Source organism: Oncorhynchus tshawytscha, linkage group LG04 (assembly GCF_018296145.1).
Source record: "Oncorhynchus tshawytscha isolate Ot180627B linkage group LG04, Otsh_v2.0, whole genome shotgun sequence".
In the NCBI taxonomy this organism is placed as follows: Eukaryota; Metazoa; Chordata; class Actinopteri; order Salmoniformes; family Salmonidae; genus Oncorhynchus; species Oncorhynchus tshawytscha.
In genome coordinates, this window is record NC_056432.1 from 59,216,207 (window position 1) to 59,230,551 (window position 14,345).

Consider the following 14,345-nt stretch of genomic DNA (forward strand, 5'->3'; position numbering starts at 1 on the left):
CGCTCTTCACATGACTGTGGAAAGAATCTAGCACGTCATCAAAATGCGCTATGTTATTCCAGCACGAGCCTTTTGACAGCTATAAGAAATAGGCTAAATTAAATAAATCTCGAAATAGCTACACTAATCTAATGAATTTATCTAACTAAATAGAGTTTCGACGAACGCTGGTATCTGCTTACATAGTTTTAACTGGCAAGCTTGAACCGAAAACTGTTACAGCTACATTCTGCAATTGTTGGCTAGCAAGCTACAATAAATTAAAGCTCTTTGTCACATAGCTAGCTAACTCGACCATGTGTCAGGTCGATGAGGAGTACAATGGACAGCTAGAACACAGAGTGACCCCACGGTAAACTATTTACCCATTAACGGCTAGATTACCCAGTTGCCTAAACTGCAGTCAAGCTAATGTCCACGTGTAACTATGTTCAGCTCGCTAGCTAACGTTAGCTTATCTACTTAAAAGTGTTGTCTGCTGTAGCAACTGCTTCCATCCACTCACAATTCATTTTTTTATCGCAGTGTCTCCAAGAAGTGTGTCAAATGCAAAGAAAATACAGCGGTACTGATCATCCGAGCTGGAGATGCATTTTGCAGGTAACGTTAATTGAACTGCTTTTGAGAGTCACAAACTACATGATTTGTCTCAAGAACTGGCCCCACAGAACTTACAGCAAAAATTAAAAAGTGGTCATTTTTACTTAGTTGTGCATCTTTTGCTCTCATTGTCAGCATATATGCTCTTTGTAGCTAATAATGAAAAGTAATGTATTTATTTGGGTATGTCTTCTGGCCAGGGGCTGCTTCAAGGAGTACTTCATCCACAAGTTCCGGGCCATGCTGGGAAAGAACCGGGTCATTTTCCCAGGAGAGAAGGTATTGAATATCCATCTCTAACATTTTGTGTAACGTCTTACATAAATCAAAAACAACTGAGTTGGCATTGTTTCTCTGTTTTAGGTTCTTCTTGCAGTGTCTGGAGGGCCAGCCTCTAGCTCCATGCTGTCACAGGTTCAAGAGGTAGCTGGGTCAATGTCTTCCTAGATGTGTAGTCACACTGTATGTTGCAATTACTGAAATATCACAGGGCTGACATTTTAGATGAAACTCATTAAATTTCTTCAAATTATTAAGGGTTTCAAACTGTTTTTGTTTTGTTTTTCTGAATGAAAATGAACCTTTCTTCTCTCAGGGTTTGAGTCGAGACGCACCCAAGAAGTTGAGATTTGTCCCTGGAATTATCTACATAGATGGTAATGTACATGATGATCATCGCTGCTCTTTGGCACAATGTTTTTTTCTTCATCTGTAACTTAGCAGGTGGTTCTGGCCCATTAGACTAGCTCATGTGTGATGATTGTCTATTACTATGTCTTGACAGAGGGCGGTGCCAGTGGTCAGAGCATGGAAGAGCGGGAGAGGGCAGTGGCTCAACTGGAGTCAGTTTTCAGAGCCACTAATTACCATTACCACATAGTCCACCTGGAGCAGGTGAGCTGCCTAGAGATGGGTCCGAAAAATAATGTTGTTTGTACTTCTGTCTGGGATGTGAGACTGAGCTTTGATCATTGGCATTAAATATGTACAGTGCCTTCGGAAAGTATTCAGACCCCTTGACTTTTTTCACATTTTGTTACGTTACAGCCGTATTCTAAAATGGATTTTAAAAATCCTCAGCGATCTACACACTATCCCATAATGACAAAGCAAAAACAGGTTGACATTTTTGCCAATGTATATAAAAACAAAAACTTATTTACATAAGTATTGCTATGAGACTCAAAATTAAGCTCAGGTGCATCCTTTTTCCATTGATCATCCTTGAGATGTTTCTGTAACTTGATTGGCGTCCCTGTGGTAAATTCAATTGATTGGATTTCATTTGGAAAGGCACACACACCTGTCTATATCAAGTCCCACAGTTGACAGTGCAAAAACCAAGCCACAAGGTCAAAGGAATTGTCCGTAGTGCTCCGAGACAGGATTATGTCGAGGCACAGATCTGGGGAATGGTACCAAAGCATTTCTGCAGCATTGAAGGTCCCCAAGGACATACTGGCCTCCATAATTCTTAAATGGAAGATGTTTGGAACCAACGAGAGCTGAGCTGGCCATCCGGCCAAACTGAGCAATCGGGGGAGAAGGACCTTGGTCAGGGAGGTGATCAAGAACCTTAAGGTCACTCTGACAGAGCTCTAGAGTACCTCTGTGGAGATGGGAGAACATTCCAGAAGGACAAGCATCCCTGCAGCACTCTACCAGTCAGGCCGTTATGGTAGAGTGGCCAGACAGAAGCCACTCAGTAAAAGGACCTAAAGACGCAGACCATGCGAATAAACAACATTCTCTGGTGTCATGAAGCCAAGATTGAACTCTTTGGCCTCAATGCCAAGTGTCACGTCTTGAGGAAACCTGACACCATCCCTACGGTGAAGCATGGTGGTAGCATCATGCTATGGGGATGTTTTTCAGTGGCAGGGACTGGGAGACTAGTCAGGATTTAGGCCATCATTGTAAATAAGAATTTAACTGACTTGCCTAGTTTAAATAACGGTTAAATAAAAGATGAACTGAGCAAAGTACAGAGAGATCCTTAAAATGGAAACATGCTCAGGACCTCAGACTGGGGTGAAGGTTCACCTTCCAACAGGACAACGACCCTAAGCACACAGCCAAGACAACGCAGGAGTGGTTTCGGGACAAGTCTCTGAATGTCCTTGAGTGGCCCAGCCAGAGACCGGACTTGAAGCCGATCGAACATCTGGAGAGACCTGAAAATAGCTTTGCAGCGACGCTCCCCATCCAACCTGACAGAAGAATGGGAGAAACTCTCCAAATACAGGTGTGCCAAGCTTGTAGTGTCATACCCAAGAAGACTGTAATCACTGCCAAAGGTGCTTCAACAAAGTACTGAGTAAAGGGTCTGAATACTTTTGTAAATGGGATTTCATTTTTAAAAATATATAAATTAGCAAAAATGTAAACCTATTTTTGCTTTGTCATTATGGGGTATTGTGTGTAGATTGAGGAGAGGAAAAAACAATTTAATCAATTTTAGAATAAGGCAGTAAAGTACAATGTGGAAAAAAGTCAAGGGGGCTGAATACTTTCCCGAAGGCATTGTATCATAGCGTGCCATTATTTAGAACATGTGGTTGCATCATCATGTCTAGTCTTTCGCTTCCCATGGTGTTTCAGGTACTCAGTCTCCCCAGCTCAGTGCTAGATGCAGGATCCTCGGCAACAGAAAAACCACAGACTGGGTCGAGTTATAAAGCTGCTGTGGACCAATTCATCCAGACCAAGAAGAACCAGCATCCAGACCTCTCTGTGGAGAATGCCCAGAGTCACCTGTCCAGTCTGAGTATGCATGAGGTCGAGAATGGAGTAACCAGCCCCATCACCCCTGAACACACCCAAGCCCTTCAGAAACTGTTTGCCTCTGTGAGGACGCTGACAGCCAAAGAGGATTTGCTACATACACTGAGGTGAGAGATTAGACCGTATCTCAGAGACATGCTATTTACGTATCAGAGCATATGGGGGTTGAACATGTCTAATATGCTTCTGAAGGTCTAGTTTGTGTAAAGGCCATTTATGACAGGTGTAATGCATTGCTTTGTCAAGGCAGCACCTGATTCTCCACACAGCGAGGACACAGGGCTACACCAAGGTGATGATGGGGGACAGCTGCTCCCGTCTGGCCATCAAACTGCTCAGCAACATCTCTCTGGGGCGAGGGGCATCGCTGGCAACCGACACGGTGAGGACAAAATCCTCCCCTCTTTCAGCTCAGTAGAATAGTAAACATTATGTTTATGCCCCTCTAAATATTGCAATAAAGTACCGTTTGTAGCATTACCCCACATACATTGTGTTTTGAGTTCTGGCAGCAGCAGCTGTGTTATTTTGAAATGTTACTATGTTCACAGGGCTTCTCAGATCCTCGCTACGGAGACGTGGTCATTGTCAGACCCATGAGGGACTATTCCTCTAAAGAAATAGCATATTACAACAGAATGTTTGACATCCCCTCCGTCTTTATCCCTGGCCTGGACACTAAGGTGAGAGTCGACTGTGTTCTGATTACTATCATTGTTATGTAGTGTGGCACAAGTCAGTTTTTAGTATTTTAAGAGTGATCTTCCTTCACCGCCTCTTCCAGGCACAAGACAAGGCCAGCATCCAGCACCTGACAGAGAGCTTTGTCACCAAACTCCAGACTGACTTCCCCTCTACTGTCAGCACAATCTACAGGTGAGGATGGGTAGCACACAGAGCCACACTAGGAACCAATTGTAAGAACGACTTCTAAAATCCAAATAACTTCACAGATCTTCATTGTAAAGGGTTTAAACACTGTTTCCCATGCTTGTTCAGTGAACCATGAACAATTAATGAGCATGCACCTGTGGAACGGTCGTTAGGCAATTAAGGTCACAGTTATGAAAACTTAAGACACTAAAGAGGCCTTTCTACTGACTCTGAAAAACACCAAAAGAAAGATGCCCAGGGTCCCTGCTCATCTGTGTGAACGTGCCTTAGGCATGCTGCAAGGATGCATGAGGACTGCAGATGTGGCCAGGGCAATAAATTGCAATGTCCGTATTGTGAGACGCCTAAGATAGCCCTACATGGAGACAGGACGGACAGCTGATCGTCCTCGCAGTGGCAGACCACGTGTAACAACACCTGCACAGGATCGGCACATCCGAATATCACACCTGCGGGACAGGTACAGGATGGCAACAACAACTGCCCGAGTTACACCAGGAACGCACAATCCCTCCATCAGTGCTCTGACTGTCCGCAATAGGCTGAGAGAGGCTGGACTGAGGGCTTGTAGGCCTGTTTTACGGCAGGTCCTCACCAGACATCACCGACAACAACGTCACCTATGGGCACAAACCCACCATCGCTGGACCAGACAGGACTGGCAAAAAGTTCTCTTTACTGACGAGTCGCGGTTTTGTCTCACCAGGGGTGATGGTCGGATTCGCATTTCTCGTCGAAGGAATGAGCGTTACACCGAGGCCTGTATTCTGAAGCGGGATGGATTTGGAGGTGGAGGGTCTGTCATGGTCTGGGGTTTTGTGTCACAGCATCATTGGATTGAGCTTGTTGTCATTGCAGTCAATCTCAACGCTGTGCGTTACAGGGAAGACATCCTCCTCCCTCATGTAGTACCCTTCCTGCAGGCTCATCCTGACATGACCCTCCAGCATGACAATGCCACCAGCCATACTGCTTGTTCTGTGAGGGATTTCCTGCAAGACAGGAATGTCAGTGTTCTGCCATGACCAGAGAAGAGCCTGGATGTCAATCCCATTGAGCACGTCTGGGACCTGTTGGATCGGAGGGCTAGGGCCATTCCCCCCAGAAATGTCTGGGAACTTGCGGGTGCCTTGGTGAAAGAGTGGGGTAACATCTCACAGCAAGAACTGGCAAATCTGGTGCAGTCCATGAGGAGGAGATGCACTGCAGTACTTAATGCAGCTGGTGGCCACACCATATACTGACTGTTACTCTTGATTTTGACCCCCACCACCCTCCTTGTTCAGGGTAACATTATTCCATTTCTGTTAGTCACATGTCTGTGGAACTTGTTCAGTTTGTCTGTTGTTGAATCTTATGTTCACACATATCTACACATGTTAAGTTTGCTGAATATAAATGCAGTTGACAATGAGGACGCTTTTTTTGTTTATATGGTGCATTATTTGGAAATGGATTTTGTTAGGATACTATATCAATCATAAATGAGCCTGTTATGCATCTAGACTCGTGTGAAGATAGCTGTTGAGGATTTTGTTATTGAGTACCTGTTTTGATGGTTGTCTTCCAGGACCAGTGAGAAACTCCACACAGCATGTCCCCCTCAGAACACCAACACACAACCCTTTGCTAAGTGCCTACTGTGTGTGTGCGCCTTGGACACTAAACTAGGTGAGTCACACTGCCAGTGTACTAAGACGGCATCACATCACAGAAATGTACTGTACTCACTAAATAAAAGTACATGTAATTTTATACTGAAATTAGTATTTCTATTCCCTAATCACATAAATATCTCTACCTATCCCTCTCTGCCTCCCCATGTTCTTTAGAGGAGTTCTCTGCCTACCAGGCTACACTGATCTCAGAGCAGCTGTCTCAGAGGCGAGGCCCAGGCCCAGGGTTCACCCCTGGTACAACAGCAGCTCCAGGGCTGACTCCAGCCTCCTCGGCAAGCCAGGGCCAGTGCTGCTCCTCTGGAGGGGGCCAGCATCAGGGCTGTATGACTGGAGAGGGGGGCTGCTGCTCCTCTGCTAAGTCAGTAGGCATTTGTCTCCTGTCTCATTACTGTACAGTTGGATTATGTACACAGTGTACAAAACATTAAGAACACCTTCCTAATATTGAGTTGCCTCCCTCCTTTTGCCCTCAGAACAACCTCACTTCGTCGGGGCATTGACTCTACAAGGTGTCGAAAGCGTTCCACAGGGATGCTGGCCCATGTTGACTCCAATGCTAATCACAGTGGTCAAGTTGCCTGGATGTCCTTTGGGTGGTGGACCATTCTTGATACACATGGGGAACTGTTCAGTTAGAAACCAGCAGCGGTGCAATTCTTGACACAAACCAGTGCGCTTGGTACCTATCATCATACACCGCTCAAAGGCACTTAAATATGGTCCTGCCCATTCACCCTTTTGAATGGCACACAATCAATTTCCCAATTGTCTCAAGGCTTAAAAATCTTTAACCTGTAACCTCCCCTTCATCTCCACTGATATTAAAGTGGATTTAACAAGTGACACCAATAAGGGATCATAGCTTTCACCTGGATTCACGGAAAGAGCGGGGCTTAATCTTTTGTACACTCAGTGTATATTCACGTGTTTACATTTAGGGTGAAGTGCCAAGCAACTTGAAGTTACTTGTACAAGAGGCTGTTTAATTTGATCCTATTGAATTAATACAATACTGTGTGTGTTCTTTCAGGGAACCAGAGACGGTGGATCTTAAAAGCCTGTTGTGTTACAGTTGTAGACTGACCATCAAAGACATGGTAAGTGAAAGGACGTCTATCACGTCACATTACTCCTAAACATCACCAACATAATCTTTACAAAGACTACAGCAGGACAATGTGCAATGTGAACCATGGCCTTTCTCTGTTCTACAGACAGCAGAAGATGCCCTTCCCCAGTATATACTGTCAGAGGCTGAGAGAAGGAAGAGAAGGTGAGATTTATACAACATTCTTAACGTGAAATAGCCACAATGTCTGCATAGAATGAGTTATTACCAGTAGAATTGCACTGAGCATATCCTTCTATTTACCTTGTTACTTCTGTTTATGGACTTGTCTAGGTCTCAGATGAGGGAGGAGATCAGTGAGTTCCTGCTAGATGAGGAAGAGGATGAAGCCATCCCGAGGGTCAATGGGTCCTTGTGACTGCACAACGTCACTGCAGTGACGTAGTTCCCTTGGCAACTATACAGCCAAGGCTGTTTGTCTCAATATAAACTAACACCAATTGCTTTTAATGAATCAACTGACTGAGTAAATATTATTTGGCTATAAGACAATAGGCTGATTTAAACTGTATTTTAACTGCACCCAAAATAAAGCTGCTTTGTACATGGCACTGCTTGGTGGTGAATCTAACATTGATTCAGGTATAACTAATGAATTGAATATGGATGTATAATGTGAAACAATTAGTTTTTCCATGTCAGAAATGAGAATGAACAATATTTTCATTGGTTTAGAAGCTGAACCACATTCTATTGGGAATAGAAATGATTATTCCCGTAGCAACAACCTGCATTAGAACTCCCATCAGGTTCTCTGAAAATGAGCGCAAACATATGGAAATAAAAGTATAACACATGTTTATTAAAGTTAGGAAAGGTTTTGGTTTTTGCATATCGGCAAAAACTGCTCAAGCAATGGCTGAACCCTACAGTAACAATTCAGAAACAAAGGCACAATGGTCACTGTGTTTTCTGTATGTACTCCAGCATGACATTTTCCAGAGATGGGGCTAATGTTGCCTTATGCATTATTCCAGCATGGAGATGTTTTGTAAGGATTGTCATGACTAAGACATGTTTCAGTCTTTACAGTGTTGCTATACTCTGTCATTTAACACTTAAGAGATTCAAGTCTTGCGATCAATAAGCCTGTAACTTGTTGCCACGTATAAAGTTAGCTTTCCTCCCAACTGAAGCGTTTCAATTTGTAAACAGTTTGAGTAAGACTCGGAGATTTGGCTGAATATGATCTAATAGTGTTTTGATTGAAAACAAACACCCTACTTTAGGTCCTTTTTCTCTCAAATTGTCCCCTTTGGTGCTGCATTAGTCCACACTGTGCTGGTCAGTGTAGTGAAGATCCAGCCGGAGGCCTTTCTCTTCATTCAGGGGTAGTGTCTGTAGGTCAAGCCGGCCATCACACCTCATTCAGAAGCCGATATTTCTGTTGGAACCCAGGCAATAAGACGAGGAGCCTGGCTTTAGTCTGTGGTCAAAGTGCAAAGCATCTAACCTGCCCTTCTGAATGGAGAGGCCTAGCCACACTTTCCATAACCCGGGTACTGGAGCAGACCCCTTGGCCACCACACAGCCTCTGGCTCACTGTCAGTACAGCCCACCAGCAGAGGCAAATAGTACTGTCAGAGTACAGAAACAGACAAAACATACCTTTCCCCCTGGCTAAGAGGGGTTAGTGCACAGTGAAAATAGACCCACTGGAGCTAGTATTGGGTCTTTTAGAGGAAGACCAGGTAGAGGCACCCCTGTGTGTGAGACAGCCCCAGCCAGGGGTGATCTGGACAGGACAGCTGGGGGGGGGGCTAGCGATTGTCACTTGATAGCTTGTCTCTTGTCCACTTAATCATAGTCTCTGGTGAGCGGTAGAGGAAGATGAGTTTGGAGTAGAGCTCCTCTTCCAGCTCTAGCTCTCCTGTCTCCCTGACCAGGAAGATGTCTGTGCATAGCTTGAGGATACGATTAACACAGGGCAGCTCCTCAAACATAATGGAGTGAGAGATCTCACTGAAGAAGCCCCTCACAAACTTCCCAATCACCAGCACCACAGACACATACAGCCCCATGATCCTGCAATGGAGAACAAGTGTAGAATGAGCATAATTGAACATAGATCTCTCGTCTATACAGTTAATTTCCCACACAATAGTTTGAATGTAAATCAGGTCTATTCGATTTGCTGGAATGGGCTACCATTGAGAACACAGGCACGCATAGATCCTTACCCATATCCTGCCAGGAAACCTAGACTGGGGGGGCTGACTTTGTCATTGAAGATGACCATCGGCAGGACGCCGCAGGCCCCTTTGGACGGAGTACAGTCGGCGATGCTGATGTCCCACCACTCCTGGGCCCCACGGGTGCTGTTCAGAGAGCGGTCCCTCATCAGAGACAGTGTTATATCCTGGTAGCCATCCTCATCACCTGCAACATAACATGGTGTCGGAGAATTGTAACACAGACTGACTGCCCATGTTTTAGCTTTGAACTTCCTTATAGACAAATTGGTTGTTTAGCAACAAAACTGATGCATGCGCAACTATGGGGCAAAACAGATGGAGTTGGCTTAGATGGTTGATTACATGTAAACTATATATCATCTCCAATGTTTATTGAAAATATAAAGAAATAAAGCTGAACAATGAGCACTTGTCTCTCAAATAAATCGTTACAGCTAGAAAATGTTGGCCCCATTAGTAGACATGACATCAGTCAAAACAAGACATGGTATCAAGAACAACGAGCTGAAACGAGCCACTTACGATTCACCAAATGGCAGTTTCTTGTCATTGTTGCAAGGTATCTGGCCATCCAGAACCACAACAACACACTGCCTTCTGCCCCTTTGAAGCGTGTGCATCGTTTTCGTGACGCTGTCAGCTAACCGTCTATATTTCTAGTACTGTGGCAGGAAGGATGTTTATACATAAAAGCCGCTCTGACCTTTATACAGCTGGTCGACTGGTTTGGCCTCGGCGCCGTTTGGTGCTCGGATATAGTTGGGGAACATGTGAGGCACACGTCTGATAAAAAAAAGTACAGATAATGTCAAACAGAATTCAGGACAGGATTTCACACAGAAATTGAAATAAACTCAGTAAAAAAAGAAACGTCCTCCCACTGTCAACCACATTTATTTTCAGCAAACTTAACGTGTAAATATTTGTGTGAACATAACAAGACTCAACAACTGAGACGTAAACTGAACAAGTTCCACAGACATGGCAGAACACTGACATTACTGTCTTGCAGGAAATCGCACAAAGAACGAGCAGTATGGCTGGTGGCATTGTCATGCTGGAGGGTCATGTCAGGATGAGCCTGCAGGAAGGGTACTACATGAGGGAGGAGGATGTCTTCCCTGCAACGCACAGCGTTGAGATTGCCTGCAATGACAACAAGCTCAGTCTGATGATGCTGGGACACACCGCCCCAGACCATGACGGACCCTCCACCTCCAAATCAATCCCGCTTCAGATTAAAGGCCTCGTGTAATGCTCATTCCTTTGACGATAAATGCGGATCCGACCATCACCCCTGGTGAGACAAAACCGCGACTCGTCAGTGAAGAGCACTTTTTGCCAGTCCTGTCTGGTCCAGCGACAGTGAGTTTGTGCCCATAGGCGAAGTTGTTGCCGGTGATGTCTGGTGAGGACCTGCCTTACAACAAGCTTACAAGCCCTCAGTCCATTCTCTCTCAGCCTATTGCGGACAGTCAGAGCACTGATGAAGTGATTGTGCGTTCCTGGTGTAACTCGGGCAGTTGTTGTTGCCATCCTGTACCTGTCCCGCAGGTGTTGTTACGCGAGGACGATCAGCTGTCCGTCCTGTCTCCCTGTAGCGCTGTCTTAGGCATCTCACTGTACGGACATTGCAATTTATTGCCCTGGCCACATCTGCAGTCCTCATGACTCCTTGCAGCATGCCTAAGGCACATTCACGAAAATGAGCAGGGACCCTGGGCATCTTTGTTTTGGTGTTTTTCAGAGTCAGTAGAAAGGCCTCTTTAGTGTCCTAAGTTTTCATAACTGTGACCTTAATTGCCTACCGTCTGTAAGCTGTTAGTGTCTTAACGACCGTTCCACAGGTACATGTTCATTAATTGTTTATGGTTCATTGAACAAGCATGGAAACAGTGTTTAAACCCTTTACAATGAAGATCTGTGAAGTTGTTTGGATTTTTACAAATTATCTTTGAAAGACAGGGTCCTGAAAAAGGGACGTTTTGTTTTTGTGGAGTTTACTACATTTGACTTTGAGCGGAGAGCAGAACATACACTGGGTCTGTGCGGTTCCCCACTAGCAGGGAAGCCAGGTCTGCTCTGACCGGGTTGCCTGGATCCAGATTGATGGAGTACTTGTCAGACGTGTGCTCCACAGTGCCACCCTTGCCAAGGTCCCTGAAGAAAGAGACAGACACAAATACAATAAATACAATGGAAAACCACAGGGCAATTGCATAAACAAATGTTTTTACGTCTGCAACAACTTAAAAACCACACACACAAACAGGTGCATACACATACAGATGCACACACACACACACACCACACCCAGCTGACCTCTGGAAGGTCCAGGCCAGGCGTAGGGTCATGTCCACAGGGCTGCCCAGCAGCTCCTTGACCACCTCCTGTCGACTTGGTGGGCTGATCCTCCACACTGACCCTGAGCTGCCCTCGATCTTAGCTGTCACTATGTCCTCATAGCTGTAGAGGGTGATGAACTGCATAGCCCTCTGCAGGGGACACACACAGACAGTCAGAAGTTACAACTACCTACCGCGGAGGCAAATAGAGAGCAGCAGAGCTCAAGTCCATGTTTGTTGTATTCATCATTCAACAGGGATCACTTACTCACAGTTGTACACAATTTGTTTAATTAGAATCTAAAACAGTGTGCCCAAGGGAAGGAAATTAGTTGAACTCTTTACAGTAGAGTTGGAGGTATTGTTACGTACAGCATTGTCATAGAAGTTGGTGGTGAGTTTGTTGTAGTCCTCCTCAGTGAAGGACTGAATGGACTGCTGCTGGACACTCATGGTGAACAAGGGCTATGGAGAGGGACAACGGTTCACGTTTTAGTACAACAAATCTAACATGAGCACATATCAAATGTATCTTCCATAGATTCTCCATTGCTTGCATTTTAGTGCTGGATGAGACTTGCCGTTGAAGATGGGCAGTATGGGTCCGGTGCCCATTAGAGTGTAAATTGTGCTCACTTATATATCCCCCCCCAGTAATTACCTCATATCCTCCCAGCTTGACGGTCACTGTGACATCCACAGGGTGATTGACCACGCCCACCACCGATCTGACCAACGAGATGAAGAGCAGCGGGAACCAGATGATGCAGATGAGAAAGAAGATGATGAGTCCTCCCATCCCATACTTCACTATCTTCTTCTTCTTCTGGCCTTTGGGCTGAGGGTATTTCTGAGGATGAAGAGGAACCAGCTGTAAGAACTGCTGGCCTAATCACATACTACAACAGACGGCAAGGGATTTTATCAACTACATTTGTAACCTAGAGGTCCTTTGTACCTTCTCTGTCTCACGGCTGCACTTGATGATGAAGATGTTGGCGTAGATGTCTTCCACACACATCCAGTTGGAGAGGGACAGAGTGGTGTCAGTCCACACCCAGTCCATCACTGCCCGGAGCTCCACCAGGAAAGGCACCAAGCGGAACCTGAGACAGACAGACAGACAGACAATATCACCCTGTACCAATACCCAACCTCATCCCATCACCTCCCTGAACAGGGAGACACCCTGACTCAAACATATGATATGGTGTGGCAGAGTAGGAGATTATGAATGGACAGACTCACCCTTGGAAGAGGAAGAGGTTGAGGTGGTTGAACTTCTTAGTGAGGAAGTTGCCCAGGATTCGGGTGGGGTAGCCACAGCGGATCTGATAGGCCGAAAGGGCAAAGTAGATACACTTGAAGAAGTACCAGAGCTGAGCCACCGAGTTTTGACTGAACATCCTGAGAGGACAGAGGGAGACACACCTCAGTACACACCTCAGAGAAATGATGCAATAGGCACACCGCTTCAGGACTGTCGAACACCACGAAGATAGACAAACATAAGCGTGATTAAATAGACAAGACGTAATGAGATGTGTCACTCTGCGGACACACCCTCGTCTTCCTCACCTCTCAGTGACAGCAGGCAGGATGAAGAACATCCAGAGGTGGATGCCGAACACCAGGATGATCTGGAAGATGAGCTTGCCCAGGACGGTCTTGCGGAGGTAGAGGGCTCGGTCGATGATCATGGTGCTGAACTGGATGAGCAGCATCACCAGGAAGGCCTCGGGCACCTGGTCCTCTGACAGCGTGGAGGCAATGTCTGCTGCGGCCGAGTGTTTCTGAGGCACATTTGCGAACCGTTTAGTCCACAGAATGCTATTATAGTGTCCTGTGACCAAGCACAGAGCTTCTAGACATGGGGTTTTGATGGTTTAATCGGAATTACATGTAGGTGGTGATGCAACAATGAGTAATACAATATCAGGAACTGTTTTTGAGAGGTTTGAAAGGTTTGAGAGCTTTTGCCGGCGCATGTATAGGAATAGGTTGTGTTTCAAGAGTGGCCTCGTACAGCAAGTGCATTCAATGCAGTCATGTAAACAGTACTCACTCCAAAGGCCCAGAAACCAAAGACAATGATGATGAAATCCACCACGTCAGTGAGGAACATGAGGGCGTAGACATCAGTGGCAGCACGGTACGGTGCATGTAAGATGTCGCTGAAGAATTCGTGACACGGCTTGTAGACATTCCGTACACTACAAAGAGGGTTGGGAAATCAAATCACTGCCTCGTGCCCAAATATGGCAAGATTATAGAGGACAGCTGATTCATACAGCACAGCAATCGCGTCACAACCAATTACACTTCTAAATGCAAATCAAAACCCACAGAATTATTTACAAACCATAATAACACTAGAGAGTCCACTGGTTATGCAACTGTGTGACGTCAGTATTGTCTGACGAGCTCTCTAGTGAGTAACTCCTGTGTACTTACGCTGTGATGGTGAGGTGCTTGATCTTCTCTCCCGCTGCTATCAGCTTCTTACTGGCTGCCTCTCTACGCTTACCCTTCTGTTTCTTCTTCTGCTCCTTTTTCTCAGCCTTGATATCTAAGGCTTCTAGGATACAAACAGAATACAAATCATTTCACTGTAACTCTGAGGAGGGCAGTCATAAGGACACACACTCCTATTCTGAAATCCCAAGCCCTTAATTCATGAATGTCTTCATTCTCCTCTCTACTGCTAGTTTCTTTAACT

The 14,345-nt window shown here is 45.5% G+C and overlaps 2 protein-coding genes across 2 annotated transcripts in view; one reads left to right on the forward strand and one right to left on the reverse strand.

Annotated features, from left to right (window-relative positions):
* The first annotated feature begins 49 nt into the window (after window positions 1-49).
* LOC112249107 (cytoplasmic tRNA 2-thiolation protein 2) lies at window positions 50-7,637 on the forward strand. The gene is made up of 15 exons (XM_024418760.2): window positions 50-352; window positions 526-600; window positions 801-879; window positions 964-1,023; window positions 1,196-1,256; window positions 1,385-1,494; window positions 3,202-3,491; window positions 3,631-3,766; window positions 3,936-4,067; window positions 4,169-4,260; window positions 5,849-5,949; window positions 6,111-6,315; window positions 6,988-7,054; window positions 7,172-7,230; window positions 7,360-7,637. Exons 1-15 carry the CDS (start codon window positions 297-299, stop codon window positions 7,442-7,444), a joined length of 1,608 nt encoding a protein of 535 aa, XP_024274528.1. The 5' UTR covers window positions 50-296; the 3' UTR covers window positions 7,445-7,637.
* A 230-nt stretch (window positions 7,638-7,867) lies between these two features.
* LOC112249106 (piezo-type mechanosensitive ion channel component 1) overlaps window positions 7,868-14,345 on the reverse strand; it is an 80,903-nt gene continuing 74,425 nt past the window's right edge. Inside the window, exons 39-50 of the mRNA XM_024418759.2 lie at window positions 14,081-14,204; window positions 13,692-13,839; window positions 13,205-13,419; window positions 12,875-13,033; window positions 12,585-12,732; window positions 12,288-12,476; window positions 11,999-12,091; window positions 11,604-11,776; window positions 11,319-11,441; window positions 9,985-10,064; window positions 9,267-9,465; window positions 7,868-9,111 (exon numbers count right to left, since the gene is read on the reverse strand). Of these exons, the coding sequence (XP_024274527.2) occupies window positions 8,847-9,111; window positions 9,267-9,465; window positions 9,985-10,064; window positions 11,319-11,441; window positions 11,604-11,776; window positions 11,999-12,091; window positions 12,288-12,476; window positions 12,585-12,732; window positions 12,875-13,033; window positions 13,205-13,419; window positions 13,692-13,839; window positions 14,081-14,204 (1,916 nt within the window). The 3' untranslated portion in view covers window positions 7,868-8,846. The remainder of the gene's footprint in view (window positions 9,112-9,266; window positions 9,466-9,984; window positions 10,065-11,318; window positions 11,442-11,603; window positions 11,777-11,998; window positions 12,092-12,287; window positions 12,477-12,584; window positions 12,733-12,874; window positions 13,034-13,204; window positions 13,420-13,691; window positions 13,840-14,080; window positions 14,205-14,345) is intronic.